The following is a 14648-nucleotide window of genomic DNA, read 5'->3' on the forward strand; positions in this document are numbered from 1 at the left end:
TTCAATAATACAGATCGGGTAGGGAGCTAAGGCTCCCTACCCCCGGTGGTAGATCCGCTCGTGCATACAGCTAGATATCCTATACTCTCTGTCTTTCGTTGCTACTGGCTTGCTGCAATGAACACAATTTTTCATCACCTTTACGGTCACCGCCACGATGCCAACACCATTTAGCTCCACCATCTTCTTTTCGCTTGTATTTATGATTACAAGTTAAAACTTAAATATTAAAGCATAAATTTAGAAGTGATTGTCAGATTTTTTTCAGTGTAATTTAATTTTTTATTCAATTTTAGATCGTTAAAAACACATATATAATATTATTTTCTATCTATATTTGGCCTTTTTTCTTTAACGAGCGAAAAGATGACTAGTGTTTATCCTCTCCCCCTCCCACCCAATCCGCCACTCCCAGCTGGCCAGCTCCCACAGGTCCCAATCAAAGAGAATCACATGATCCTCGCCCATCCTCGAAAGCAGGTCAGGTCTGCTGCAATTCAAGCTGTAGCCACCGGCGCAGCGCCACAGCTACTACAGGCTACAGCTCGCAGCAGCAGCAAGGTTGCAAATTGCCAAATCCGTTTCTGCGGGGGGGAGAGAGAGAGAGAGAGAGAGAGGGTGAGGTGGCACTGGCAGTGGCCGCGTCTCCTCCTCATCTTTTTCTCGTCTCGTCGCCGCCTCGGCCTCCCGCCTCCCGAGCGGCGTCGCGACCCACGCCACGCGGGCGGAGCAGCAGCACCGAAATGCGACCGCGATGCGCCCCTCCCTCCTCCCGCTCCCGCTCCTCCTCCCCCTGACCCCCCCGCCGCCGCCCCGAACCCTAACCCTACCCTCCCGCCCTCGCCGGCGCGGGCGGCTCCTCCTCCTCGCCGCGGCGCACGGCCCCTCCTCCTCCTCCTCTTCCTCCCCCTCGCCGACGCCGCACGGTCACCGCCGCGTGTACCGTCGCCAGCGCGCGCCGAGCCCGTCGCCGCGGACGCAGGACAGGGGGAGGCAGAGGACGCCGTCCAATGTGGTGGGGCGCCGTGGGGAGGAGGAGCTGGAGGAGGCGATCTACGAGTTCATGCGGCGGTCCGACAAGCCCGGGGCGTTCCCCACCCGCGCCGAGCTGGTGGCCGCGGGCCGGGCCGACCTCGCGGCCGCGGTGGACGCCAGCGGGGGGTGGCTGTCGCTCGGGTGGCCCTCCGGTGACGCAGCCGCGGCCGCGGAGGAGGGGGGACCTGGCGCAGGCAGGGCCTCCTCGTCGGTCGGCGTGCACCCTGACTACCCGCCCGAGGCGACGGTGGCGGCCGCCGGCTCTGACCTAGCGCAGGGCCCCGCGTGGGCGTCCTCGAGGTGGGTTTGCTATTCGATCGCCATGGGCGTCTACTGTGTTCCTTTCTGCCCCCTTCCGTATGACGTATCACTGAAATTCGGTGCGTTTCAGGGAGGAGGCGGAAGCGTCGCCGTCTGGGCGGCAGCCGGAGACGGAGGAGAATACGTGGGTGTCTTCTCGCTATGATTGCTGTATCTGCTCCTTAATGTGTTCGTCTGTTCCTGATTGTGTTTGTTTGCTTGCTTGCTGCGCGGGGGCTGCAGGGAGACGAATTTCGGGCCTGGTTTGGAGGGGATGCTTACCAGGCTGCAGAAGGAAAGGGAGCGGGCACGGCCGCTCCCACGGAGCAGTGCTGGAGCGGGAGGACATGGTGACAATGTTGGTACGTGGGTTTTCAATTCTCAGAATTCCACAGAAACATAAATGATTTTCAGTTCTGCATCTTATACTTCCTTCACCAATGGTTGCATGTCCCTAAGGAAGCATTAATCTGACTGCACCTGAGATTATTAGTTTGTGTGCCAGTGAGCTTGTTGCCCCATGGTGTTTTGTTACAACTTGTGGAATCGTGGTTGGCTTGTTTTTAGTGCAGCTCCTTGATGTTCAAAAGATTAAATAATAAGCTCATACCTTGGGATTAGGATGGAAGTCCCCTAGATTTCAAGAGGCATTCATTTCGTTTATCCAAACCATCTGATTTTGCAGATGATGGTCTTGTCCAATGTCACTTTTGCTACTTCTGCCTCTAGTAGGAAATTTCCTAAACCTTACAGTTCTTCACTTTGAGTACATAGTAGCAAAGCTGCTTACCAGTTGTCTGCATATGGTTGCACAGGGGCCAAAAATTGCATTTTTCATGATGACATGTCTTTCTGATTGTAACACCAGTTACAATCAAGAATAATCCAAAAACAACGGAGCCATTATGTTTGTGGTATTTTTAATCACTTAGTTTTGTCTTTTGACAAACATCAATGATTAATAACTTGAAGTTTGGTGTGCGCCTATGCAGTACATTTTCAAATGCATATTCTAATTAAGAAAATCTCAAACATACCACTGGATAAATTGCAGTTTATCAGTATGCCACTGTGTTGGGCTAATGAAATGAAAGCAAACCTCCTTATAAGCCTCTCTAAGATTGACAATATTTTAGGTATATTACTGATTAGAACACATGCATGGTAGTCTTAGTTCACTTTTAGTATCGTTCAACAACAATTATGGCATCCTCTAGAAGTGAAATAGAAAGTTCAAATAGCGGTATCACTATTTACATTATGCATTGTAATTTGAAAAATTGTAAATGGAGAGTAAAACGAAATATGAATTAATTATATATCCCTCAATTTACAATATTATTAATAAACTTATGAACTGCTTTGATTTTTTGCCATTGGATAACCATTTTGTATGTATTTGTGATGTTCATTTTGGATGTATTATCTACTTCCTTTTCTATTTTGTATTTGCATTTAATGTGTGTGACTGAAACTGTCCTTCTGTGTTGCATATATGCAGCTTTAATGGGTCAGAGTGGAGCACCCAGTCACTCTGGGACTGGTGGCAGGTACACTCCGAAGTTACCTGAGAATGGACATATACATAGTTCTCATCCTCAAAATGGAGCACTAGAACACAACAAAGCCTCAAAGAGTTTGACTAACGATGCATGGCGAACGTGGTCCCTTGACAAGGGTGGTTTTTCAGATTTTCAAGGTCATATGACCAACTTAATTTTCTTCTGTACTGCATCCCATTTGTTGATGATTATTTGTTGACATGGTTAATATTGTTTTGCAGCTGCTGAAATCCATTCAACTAACAGCAGGAAATCATTTGGACATGATGGCATAGACATTGTGCTTGCACAAGATGATGTTCACAGGCCATCTAATGGTGTGGCTGTACATGATTATGGTATTAATGATGTAGACTCTGAAAGAGTTGATATACATGCACGGCTTCAAAATTTGGAGTTGGATCTTACTACCGCTCTTCATACATTAAGATCAAGGTTCGACAAGGTTATATCAGATATGGTGTGTATCTTTCCCCTTACGTTATCAACTTTTCCCTTTTTTTTTTGTGAATTACTAGTGGACTACATGATTTGGTGTTGAAGTTATTTTTTTTTTCCTTCTGAATCTGTAAAATTTTTAGTTTTACATCTGATTCTGCTGCCATGCAAGCAATAGAAGAAAGACACATCCATTTTTTTATTCGCCTTTTGTACATCTAATATGCCTTTTGCTCTCTTGGAGTAACAAAAGTGCCATCATGGGAAATATGCAATAAAATATGCATTTGGCTAACAGAAATGTGGAAATGATATGACTTGCATTCCCATTGAGAATTCTTTCACAATATTTTAAATTTAAACTATAATGTATGTTTAGAAATACTTCCATCTAGCAGCTATGTTCTAGTGCAATATGGTAGTTTTACAGGGCATACAAATAAACAAAACAATACTGGATGAAGTTGTGCTATATCATGCCTCTCATCTTGATCTTGCCAGATTAATTGCACTTACCATGCTAAGCATCCGATTTTGCTGTTTTGTTATCCAGTCAGAAGGTGATGGAGCTAATGTGCCCAATGGGCTCTCCGATGACTGGGAATTCGAAGAGACAAAAGTAATGCAAGCTCAGGAAGAGCTGCGGTCAATCCGTGCTAAAATAGCAGTGTTAGAAGGGAGGATGGCACTGGAGATAATGTAAGTCCACCTATTATCTGATTACCTTACTTATGCTTTAGATTCATATGTTCCCTTTTAGTAATTGTATGCAATGTCATCAGTGAGAAGAACAAAATAATTGAAGAGAAACAAAGAAGGCTTGATGAAGCTGAGAAGGCCTTGAGTGAGCTCCGTACTGTTTATATTGTATGGTCTAATCCTGCTTCAGAGGTTCTGTTGACTGGATCTTTTGATGGCTGGACAAGTCAGGTGAACACTATTCCCAATTCTGATTATCTTTCACAAATATTTGAACATCGCTAAGGCTTAGGATGTGGTTCTGTTATGGGGTGCCAATTTTGAAAGCTAATATGAAAAGGAGTGTGTTAAAAGTCTATTCTCTTGAGAGTATTGGTAAAAGAAAATATCATTTTCTGTAAAAATAATTTGTGTTGTGTGGAGTATTGAAGAAATCAAGAGCAGCAGCTATTCTGCTAGAGCTCCTTTAGGAGATATAATAAAGACAGAGATACATCTCCATGCATTGCGTTTAGCATAAGTTCTGGTAGGATAGTGGGCCTAAATATAATAACGATTTGGATAGCAAGATTTCTGTTAAGATGGATCTGAGCCTTATGTTTATGGGGTATTGTATTCTTCTTCTTCTTCTTCTTCTTCTATGTTTTCTCTTTGATGCTTAGTGATCCTGATAAAAATACATTTGGCTTTGAAGTATAAAAATATTTTTTTAATTTTTTTTACATGCTTATTGTGTTTCCATTATAGTTTTCAGAACACTCTGAACTCTAAATATGGGGCATATCATTAGAATATTTTTGTGCTTTGGTTATTTATCAACTGTTCCTGCATGAACACTCCACACCTGCATTCGTATCCATGAATCTGAATATGTTTTTTTGGTGTTCCATTTTGATGCTGGTCACATTTTACACATGATAGAAAATGTCAGCATTGACTGGCGGTAGTTACTGGACAGGCTTGTGAGTGCATGCTAACCCATAGTTATGGAATCTTCCTAAGGATATTATTGATTTTGCCCCTTTTAAGTATTTGAAGTTCAGTGGGAATGGCTTCACTAACTCAGATTAGCCTGCTCTTTGCTTAAAGTAGATTTGGTCCATAAGTCATAACTGCATTATACCTGTCTGGCTCTGGTTTTTGAAGAGCGATTGGCAATTTGGTGTAACAAGGGCTTGTTTTTCATATGATATAACTGTAATGTTAATGAAGCCAGTCTGTCACTTTACATAGTTCTGTGCTTGCATGCTTGATAACAATCTCAATGTTCCCTTTTTATGACTACCTCAGTCCAAAATAAGTGACCATTTTGGGGCTTAGAAGAAAAAAAAAAGGGCATGCACAATTATTGCAGATCATTCCATCACTAAAATGGTAGATAGATAGGGGCATTAAGGTCATTTTGCTTGAGTACTATTTTGTCTGAAATTAGCAAAGTAATCACCTATTTTTGGGACGTGGGAAGTATATACATTTTTACACCTGAAATCTGATGGTAATCTAATTCCATAAAATTGTTGGCTTTCTGCAGAGAAGAATGGAAAAATCAGAAAGAGGCACCTTTTCCTTAAACCTGAGATTGTATCCTGGTAGATATGAGGTAATGATCTGACTTATTATGCTTCCAGTCATTATTATTTTTACCTCATCTTATAGCCCTTGTACCAATTCTTCAGATTAAATTTATCGTTGATGGTGTTTGGAGGAATGATCCTCTGCGTCCCCTTGTAAGCAACAACGGGCATGAAAACAACCTTCTGACTGTCAGTTGACTTGAAGCTGCATGTGTCAGTTCTGGTAGCATTTTTGTAGATTGTTATCTAGATCTTTGTCAACATGATTAGGCCAATTCTTCCAGAACGGAAACAAAAATATGTGCCGGCTGGCTAGCTCAGTTCCTCCTTGTAATTAATCCGTTTCGCCGCAAGTCATTACCGCCCACCCCTTCTTTTTTTGTAGAGATTCTTACAACTTAAGCAGTGTAGGGTGCTGTCAAAATGCCTCACCTTGTTAGATAGGAGAAGAGAATAGTTGTTTATTCTTTTCTTCCCTCTCCTTTCTCCCCGGAGAAGTATAGTTTTTGTGATGGGCATTCCGCTTTCAGGTGTGTTTGTACACCTTGATTGATTGAATGATGGTTTGTTACTGTGCATAGCTTGTGGTGTCAAAACAGTCCGTTTTAACCTTCTGACCTCACTCGTGAATTCTGGACTGTGCCTTAAAGGGCCTGTTTTGGAAACTTCTCCTAGTTATAGCTTTTTCCAAAAGCTGCTTCTGTCAGAAAATGTCTTAAACAGTTCACAATTTCTGAGAATTTATAGTTACAGATTCTAGGAAATGATCTAAGGAGGTGTTTAGTTTGTAAAAAAATTTTACAAAAACATCCTATCAAGTTTTTGAATACATATTTGAAGTATTAAACGTAGTCTAATTACAAAACAAATTTCAGATTCCGGCTAGAAACCGCGAGACGAATTTTTTGAGCCTAAATAATCCGTCATTAGCACATGTTGGTTTCTGTAGCACCTATGACTAATCACTTTCTAATTAGGCTCAAAAGATTTGTCTTAAAGATTTCTTCCGTAACTGTGCAATTAGTTTTTTGGTTTATCTATGTTTAAGCTTTACTTAGGTGTCCAAAGATTTGATGTGATGTTTTTAGAAAAAATTTTGAAAACTAAACAAGGCCTAAGAATCCAAAAGTTGGAAAAGTTGGGTTTAGGAGCTTTTCCAGGTTCTTCGAAGCTAACTAACAAACAGCACAGCTGGTTCTTAGAATCTAAAGCTCACGAAGAGACCCTTAGCCTGATTTCTTATGCAAGAAGACTAAACGTAGGACTTATGAAGTAAAATGAAGGCAAAACCAAGCAAGTGCAGATTAGCCTGAAGGCGCCATTCAGAAATATAGTAACTTCATGAATCAGTCAAACAGCAAAAAGTAGCGATTTAGTACTAAGATTGAACATTCACTTATCTTTGAATTTTAACCACTTCCAAAGAAACCAACCCTTTTTGTTTCTTTCTTCACCTCTTTCCTCATAATCCTATAGATTTTTAATTCAAGACACCAGATACATAAATACAATAGAGAAATTGTGAGGCAGAGAGAGGGGGAAAAAAAAAGAAGAGAGAAGAAGATAAGCAGCCCTTGACTATGGTATCCAAAACACTCCACCAATTAATTATCTGCCCCTTGACATAATTAATTAACCACCCAAATGAACAAACTTTCACTTCTCAGTTGGCTGCTCCCTTGAACCTGTACCACTTGGCGCAGATCATGAAGTAGACGATGTTGAAGATGCCAATGCCGGCGATCATCCAGTAGAAGAGGTCGAGCCTCCCCTTGTTGAGGTCCTGCGCCAGCCAGTTGCTGCCGGAGCCGGTGGTCCGGTGCACGATGGTGACGAGGAAGCCGCTGAGGTAGTTGCCGAGCGCGAGGTTGCAGAAGGCCAGCGCGCCGGCGACGCTCCGCATGTGCTCCGGGATCTCCTTGTAGTAGAACTCGATCTGGCTGATGAGGTTGAACGCCTCGGAGAGGCCCAGCACCATGAGCTGCGGCACCATCCACAGGCTGGACATGGCGGAGATGGCGCCGCCGGTGATGGTCGTCCCCAGCGTCGGCTGCGTCAGCGCGATGTGCCGCCTCCGGTCCTCGACGATGGCCGACATCACCATGGCCACCGTGGAGAGCGCGATGCCGATGCCTTGCCGCTGCAGGAGCGTGAGCCCCTCGTCCTTGCCGGTGACCTTGCGGAGGCGCGGCACCAGGAGGCGGTCGTAGATGGGGATCCAGAGCGTCTGCGCCAGCATGGCGAAGACGGTGAAGGACGCCGCCGGGATCTGGAAGCTCTTGCCGAGGTGGCGGTCGGACTGCAGCGCGGAGAGCACCACGTAGGTGGACTGCTGCACGACGGCGACGTAGTAGATGATCCCCGTCGACCACACCGGGACGATGCGGATGAGGCACTTCACCTCCTCCACCTGCTGCACGCTGCACAGCCTCCACGGGTTGGCCGGCGCGGGGCCGCCGCCGCCGGCGGACCTCACCTCGTCGGGGCCGGCGACGATGGCCGCCTTGTCCAGGCACCGGAACTGGTCCGTGTGCGCCAGCTTGGTGACGATGGCGCTGGTGTGCGGCGGGTCGAACAGGTCCTGCTTGGGGTCCTTGGGCTGCTTCAGCGACCGCTTCCTGGCGGCGGCGGCGAACACCTGGACGATGCTGGTGAAGGGGCTCCCCTCGGGGGTGACGCGCACGTAGAGGCGCGTGCCGAGGAAGAAGAGGACGCAGGCGAGGAACATGAGCGCCGTGGGGATCCCCAGGCCGATGGGCCAGCTGACGTTGCTCTGGACGTAGATGATGACGGTGGCGGAGACGAGCATGGCGGAGGTGAAGGTGAAGTAGTACCAGTTGAAGAAGCTGTTGATGCCGCGCTTGCCGGACTCCGTGTGCGGGTCGAACTGGTCGGCGCCGAACGGCATGCTGCACGGCCGGATCCCCGCCGACCCCAGCACCAGGAACGCGAACGAGATGAACAGCACGGCGAACTGCCCCGACGTCGCCTTCTCGCACGCCTCCCCGACGCCGCACTCCGCCGGGTGCAGCCCCTCCGCCCCCGCCGTCATCGTCAGCAGGAACATGCCCTGCCATGCGCCATCCCTCCATGCGTTATTCACCAAACTTGGAGGGAAACCAACAAAAACTTTCAAGCCTTTTATTGGGCCCTTTTATGCACAAGCATTCGGCCCAAACATCAGCCCCATGCATGAGCCCTGACGCCTTGGCATGGCACGGTACGTTGGCCCGTTTGAAACCAACAGAGATTTTGGATTATTTGGTTTATTTACAGCTACTATTTGAGGGTATAAATAACTGGATTAATTGCTAAAAAGTAAAAAAATTCCTACTTTAGAAAGATCATACAAAAAAATTATATAAAAATGTTTTTAGGAGTTTGAAAAATGTGCCCATCAAAATCAATAACCCGCCGAATTTTGGTAGAACAGTTTAAATTAGCATTGATGTTTGAAATATTTGAATGGTTGGTTATCATATCTTTTAACTCCTTTTACTTTGAAATAAAAAAAAATCTAAACACATTACTGTGCAATAAAATTCGGTGACCGATCCCATAGAAATGATCAAGCTAGTGACCATCGCTACCACCATGGTCCCATAATAACCAAACAGACTACAGAGGGACACGAATCCTCTACCGTGTTGTCTCTACACTGAAAGCAACTAACAGATAGGCCTAGACGACGCGATGCATCAGTGATTGGCAGCAACTAATACTCTCTCCATCCATCTAAGAAAGAATCAATCAATTTTTTTGACACTGAACATGGACCACACCAGCGGGCGCAGAAAGCATCAGTGGCTCTCGCTATCAAACTAGACTCCACTCCACTCTCCACACACACTTATTATACCTTACCTAATGCCTAATGGCGTTCATGATCACGGCTGGCTACGTCATTACGTGGTTGGACAGTCAGGTGGTTAGCAGGGAGGTGGCTGTGACATTGATGTCGCGACGTGGGCTGCTCACTGCTCACTTCCTGGACGCACCACCTCCCCCACCGACTTCGAAGCAGGATTGTTTTCGTGACGAGCAAATGCGACACACTACACGTCTACACATCTAATGGTTTTCATATTATAAAATATTAATATATTAATAAATCTAGATAGTATACTCCATTATTAAGAACTAACTAGTGTACTGGAATGCAAGAGCAAGAATGAGTGATGGAGTACAGTAATGCTACTACTACATTCCATGAATCAGGGGTGAGCTGGTCAATGTCGATGGCCACACCAGGACATCACTCCCACTTGCGCAGTTAGTTGGCAGTCACCTCCACGCAGATTGTCCGGATCCAACTTCACTTGCCTCGGTGGCTGTACTGTTCATCTTGTTGCACTTTGCGCTTGGCAGAAAGTTCTTTTTCCTACACTATGAGCCCCTAGGCTATATAATTGTACTATAAAGAAAGTGTAGATTGTAAATCAACCGCACAAAATTACTGCGAATCCAAATACAAGAGATTCCGCATGCTAACTGTACACCTAGTGGTCTAAACTCTTCGGGTTCATCTTTTTGCTTATACTTATAAGCTAAAAATTTAAATGTCAACCTTAAATTTAAAATAGATTTTAAAGTTTTTTTATCAAAGTTTATGTTTCCAGAAAATTTAAATGTCAACCTTAAATTTAAAGTAGATTTTAAAGTTTTTTTTACCGAAGTTTATTCAATGACTTTTATGTCACTAATAATACGTATATAAAATTTTTATTCACAACTTTTTTTTATAAATATAGAAAAGCCAAACAATCTCCCCTGAGCAGGTTTATCAGTGTGAAAATTAGATGCAACGAGGTTGGATCGTGTGGCTTCAGAGGTACAGCCTTCCAGAGTTTGGCACTAGAAAAAGACACCCTTCAAGTCAAACAGAGCTGGACGCTCCCTCGCATCTCACCAACCAAGCCCCATGTACGACTACCGTGTTATTATTGAACAGAGTTAAAACTTGAAAACCATCTGTATTGCATGCCATGCCTGCCTGCCAAGCCAAGGCACAGTGACCCTCTCTTGGTCCCCATCCTTTTGTACTGAAATTTAATACATGCGAAATGTTTAAACAAAGCCAGCGAGAGGAGGGAGGAAGCTAAGTCCACCTCAGGATAGGATTCACAACACAGATCGAGATGATCCACCAACCCAACGTTGTTCAACTGGCTCACTTACAAATTAAATTAGTTTCCGGAGTTTTAAGGCGACGTGAGATCCACATCCTACGGACAACAACCAGCTGTTTTAGCTAAAATGTATGTACCCAAAGAACTTCATCTTTAACCTACATCATATATATCAATCAAAACTAATACCCTTTCATCCCTCAAATCCTAATGCACATGTTCTCAATTATTTTTAGATCCCAATAAATTTGTACACCATTTTATCAAACTCCAATACAATAATTGCACTAAAAATAAAATCATTTTGATGGGGCCGGATGCTAGTGTGGGCAGGCAGAATTAATACTGCTGCTCGGTGCTGTCACAGAGATAAAAAGGGGATTGGGGATTATTATATGGATTAGTAGAGCGCTAATGATGAGCTCCTGCACCGCTGCAAAGCGCCGCTTTGCCAAAGGTGACCGGATAATGCAGGGCACGAGGCTAACTAACGTAGGCAGCCGCCTCTTTGGGAAAGGTAACACTAACTTCAAAATCATGGCGTGGATTAGGATCAGGCCACCCTACGAACGTGCGATTTACCACGCAGATTAACTTATACCTCTTAAACAAACTTTATATTTTGAGATTGTTAGGGATAATAGATCAATAGATAGAATTTAACGTGAAAAAATCATAGAAAGAAAAAAAAACTACGGGAGACAATTTCACTATTAAAGATACTAAAGCATTTGAGTTTGATCTATTGCGCCGTCGTCGCTACCTGGTATATTTTTCTAATATAGATAGAAGTAATCAAAATTCTTTATAATAGGACAGAATTTTATACTGAGCAAAGTCGATAATTCCACCTCGGCCTCTCACCAGCTTGAACAACCAAATTCGAATCCCATATAATCGCCCAAATTAAGGATTAAGCTCTTCTAATCCACATTCGCAGCAGATTAATTAAAGATACAGGCGCACGTGGTTCCTCGTCGTCGTTCATATGCCGGCCATCACACAGAGAGAGAGAGAGAGAGAGAGAGAGAGAAGAGGGGGGAGCAAACGCGGTGGCCAACTCGAAAGTCCAACACCCAACCGACTGACAGGCCACCAACTCTCGAGGGCAAAAAAAAAACCAAACCAAATCTGAATCCGAGGAGTGATGAAATCGCGGCCCCAAAATTGCCCCCAAATCGAGCGTCGCGGCAGCGACATCCGCCTCAAATTCGAAGCCGGCTCCGAATTCGGAGGCGGATGTACTACTGGTAGAAGGTAAATTGGCAATGGTAGGCGGCGGAGGAGAGGGAGAGGGCGGGTGGAGCTTACGATGAGGGAGGCGACGGAGGCGATGGCGAGGGCGAGGTAGCGGCCGAGGTAGGCGTCGGAGAGGAAGGCGCCGATGATGGGGGCGAGGCTGGTGGTGCCGTTGAGGCCGTTGAGAAGCGTCGCCGCGTCCACGCTCCGCATGTGGAACACCTGCGTCAGGTACACCAGCAGGTTCGCCGACGTCCCCAGCGTCCCCAGCTTCTCGAACGTCTCGTTCCCTGCACCCCCACGCACCCACGCCGTCAGCCACCCGCCGCCGCCGCCGGAGCGGGGAAGAAGAATGCCACCGCACGTTACACGTACCTATGATGAAGGGCATGGCCCTCCAGCCGTGGTACTTCAGGGCGGGGCGCGGCGGCGTGTCGGCGCCGTTGGCGCCGTTCTCCAGCTTGTCGACGTCCATGCTCTTGAGCTTGTGGGCGGCCTCCTCGTCGTCCCGCCCGCCGCCGCGCATCCTCTCACCAACCCCTCTGCTCTGCTATGGTGGTGTGTGGTACAAGCTACTGGCAGCGAAGCAACCGACGGGGTCAGAGAGTGAGGAGTGGTATCCTGCCTTGCTGGTTTATAAAAGGGAAGCGGAAGGAAGGAAGGAGAAGTCGTCACGGCCTCGCGGGGGAGTGTTTTTTTCGCTCGCGCTTCGTTCGCTTTTTCGTTTATTACAAGAAGGTCCCTGCCGCTTGCTAACTCGTTTAAGTCCCAAAAACTTTTGTTAAAAACATCGTATCGAATTTTTAAATATCAAAATAAAACATTAAAATATATAAATATTAAAACTAATTATTTAGATATGGAGGAAATCGTTAGATGAATCTTTTGAGCCTAATTAGTATATTATTAGCTATAAGTACTACAGTAACTAACATGTGCTAATGATGGATTAATTAGACTCAAAAGATTTGTCTCGTAGTTTTCAGGCGAAATCTAAAATTTATTTTGTAATTACACATCTAATACTTTAAACGTACGACCGTACTTATCGATGTGACATATGTCCCAAAAGTTTTTTTCAACTGAACGGGACCTAATAAATTAGTTTGAGAGATCATAATACTCTTCTTCCCGCTTGTGCGCTTCTGCTTAAGCCTACTTTATAATAAATCTCGATGGAGTGTAAGCCAAAATTTAAAATTTTAATTTTTAGTTTGAAGTATATTTTGGGTTTTTAGTATAGATTATTTTTTAGCCTTGGCTCACTAAGAACATGTGTATAAACCTTCTATTCATAAGTTATTTTTATTTACTAATATGTCGTTTGTTTTTTTCTCCTAAAAAACCAAACAATCACTCCTTTATATCACCAGGTGATTTGTTTCTAAAAATTACACTAGTATATGTATATAGCAATACTAGTATATAATAGATATGTAAATCTCATATAAATAAAATAATCTCCACTAGTTACCTTGTAATTAAATATTAATTACATTGTGGTTATACTGTAGTTATATTATAGTTTAATTCGTGTGATTTTAAGAAAAAGTTATTACTTGAATGATTTATAGAAAAGCCGTTAATCAATGCTTCTCTTCACCAAATCAAATCACCATGAGGGAGGGATATTTGGGAGTAGGTTTTTATCACCGCCAATTTGTGCATATGGGGTATAACAAGCACTTTTTAAAAAAAGAAAATGCCTAATGAAGCAATTTAGGCATAATTTCAAATAAAAATCCAATGGTGCATTTGCAATTAATGCATGTATTGTACATCATTTTTTATATTTGATTGAAAGTGTAATGTTGTTGAGACCTAGTTTTACAGCTCCGTTGATTTTGTTTCTAGAAGCGTCTGACTTTATAGTTGCAAGTTAAATTTGTAGCTCAAAATATATCTGCCCGTATGGTCTAATATCGGAGGATAAATGACCTTGTTTGAGATAGCTGAGGTTGATATAATCTTTTTTATAGCTCCAAACGTATACAAATTGATTAAATCCTACAAAGTTGAAAAGCTGTTCTATAAAAGTATTTTACGGAAAAAATATTCAGATTTGTTTTTCACAAAATGTACTGGTTAGAAGTTTGGTGAATGGGCATTAAGAAATCCAAAATCCGGAACAAGAAAAGAACGGGACCAAAAGTTGAAATCCAGTAGTTGCAGGTCAATTGGGTGGCTCCATCCGCACAAGTGAGGTTTGGAAATGGACAAATGGAATGATCTTAGCTACCGAACTCAAGGCTGGCCACACTTCCAGCCTTTCACCCTTTCCCTCCCAAACTATCCCAAAACACCCCCATCTAACTATCTAAGCATGCTGCTCCCTCTAGGTTTTCTTCGTTTAACGCCAATGACTTCTAAATCTATATTTAATCACAGAAGTTGACGGCATCAAATAAAAAAGATTTATGAAATGAGTATTATCATCCCTAATTTCATTTCATTTTTATATATCTGCCATACCAATGACAATTTCTTGAAAGGGGCTAACTCCGGTGCATTTTTCCAATAGTAGAATTTAATCCATACCGTTGATCAATTTTTATCGGACGACTGTGATTAAGTTATACTACCAACAATATTAGGTGTAGTAGAAATTTGAAGGGGCAATATCATCCTTTTTAATGTGATCTTTATTGCAAAAAAACAAAAATACAAAATAA

At 43.8% G+C, this 14648-nt stretch overlaps 2 protein-coding genes across 2 annotated transcripts; one reads left to right on the top strand and one right to left on the bottom strand.

Annotated features, from left to right (window-relative positions):
• Nucleotides 1–536: 536 nt before the first annotated feature.
• Nucleotides 537–6245, top strand: LOC102721916 (protein FLOURY ENDOSPERM 6, chloroplastic). Its single transcript, XM_015834535.2, has 9 exons — nucleotides 537–1335; nucleotides 1427–1480; nucleotides 1579–1697; nucleotides 2837–3034; nucleotides 3119–3357; nucleotides 3889–4034; nucleotides 4118–4265; nucleotides 5566–5634; nucleotides 5711–6245. Exons 1-9 carry the CDS (start codon nucleotides 755–757, stop codon nucleotides 5804–5806), a joined length of 1650 nt encoding a protein of 549 aa, XP_015690021.2. The 5' UTR covers nucleotides 537–754; the 3' UTR covers nucleotides 5807–6245.
• A 711-nt stretch (nucleotides 6246–6956) lies between these two features.
• LOC102722203 (protein NRT1/ PTR FAMILY 2.11) lies at nucleotides 6957–12568 on the bottom strand. The gene is made up of 3 exons (XM_015835403.2): nucleotides 12352–12568; nucleotides 12049–12266; nucleotides 6957–8678 (listed from the first exon to the last, which is right to left on the bottom strand). The coding sequence occupies exons 1-3, from the start codon at nucleotides 12500–12502 to the stop codon at nucleotides 7272–7274; spliced, it is 1776 nt and encodes a 591-aa protein (XP_015690889.2). The 5' UTR covers nucleotides 12503–12568; the 3' UTR covers nucleotides 6957–7271.
• Nucleotides 12569–14648: the final 2080 nt, after the last annotated feature.

The sequence above is a fragment of the Oryza brachyantha genome, chromosome 3 (genome assembly GCF_000231095.2).
Source record: "Oryza brachyantha chromosome 3, ObraRS2, whole genome shotgun sequence".
In the NCBI taxonomy this organism is placed as follows: Eukaryota; Viridiplantae; Streptophyta; class Magnoliopsida; order Poales; family Poaceae; genus Oryza; species Oryza brachyantha.

What these genes read in the sequence shown, in the direction of transcription:
- LOC102721916 (XM_015834535.2), top strand. Translation starts at nt 755, where the DNA reads ATGCGCCCCTCCCTCCTCCCGCTCCCGCTCCTCCTCCCCCTGACCCCC. An exon ending in CCCGCGTGGGCGTCCTCGAG is followed by an intron (nt 1,336 to 1,426) that starts GTGGGTTTGCTA and finishes GGTGCGTTTCAG; the next exon opens with GGAGGAGGCGGAAGCGTCGC. An exon ending in AGGACATGGTGACAATGTTG is followed by an intron (nt 1,698 to 2,836) that starts GTACGTGGGTTT and finishes GCATATATGCAG; the next exon opens with CTTTAATGGGTCAGAGTGGA.
- LOC102722203 (XM_015835403.2), bottom strand. Translation starts at nt 12,502, where the DNA reads ATGCGCGGCGGCGGGCGGGACGACGAGGAGGCCGCCCACAAGCTCAAG. An exon ending in GGCCATGCCCTTCATCATAG is followed by an intron (nt 12,267 to 12,351) that starts GTACGTGTAACG and finishes GTGGGGGTGCAG; the next exon opens with GGAACGAGACGTTCGAGAAG. An exon ending in CCTCCGTCGCCTCCCTCATC is followed by an intron (nt 8,679 to 12,048) that starts GTAAGCTCCACC and finishes GGCGCATGGCAG; the next exon opens with GGCATGTTCCTGCTGACGAT.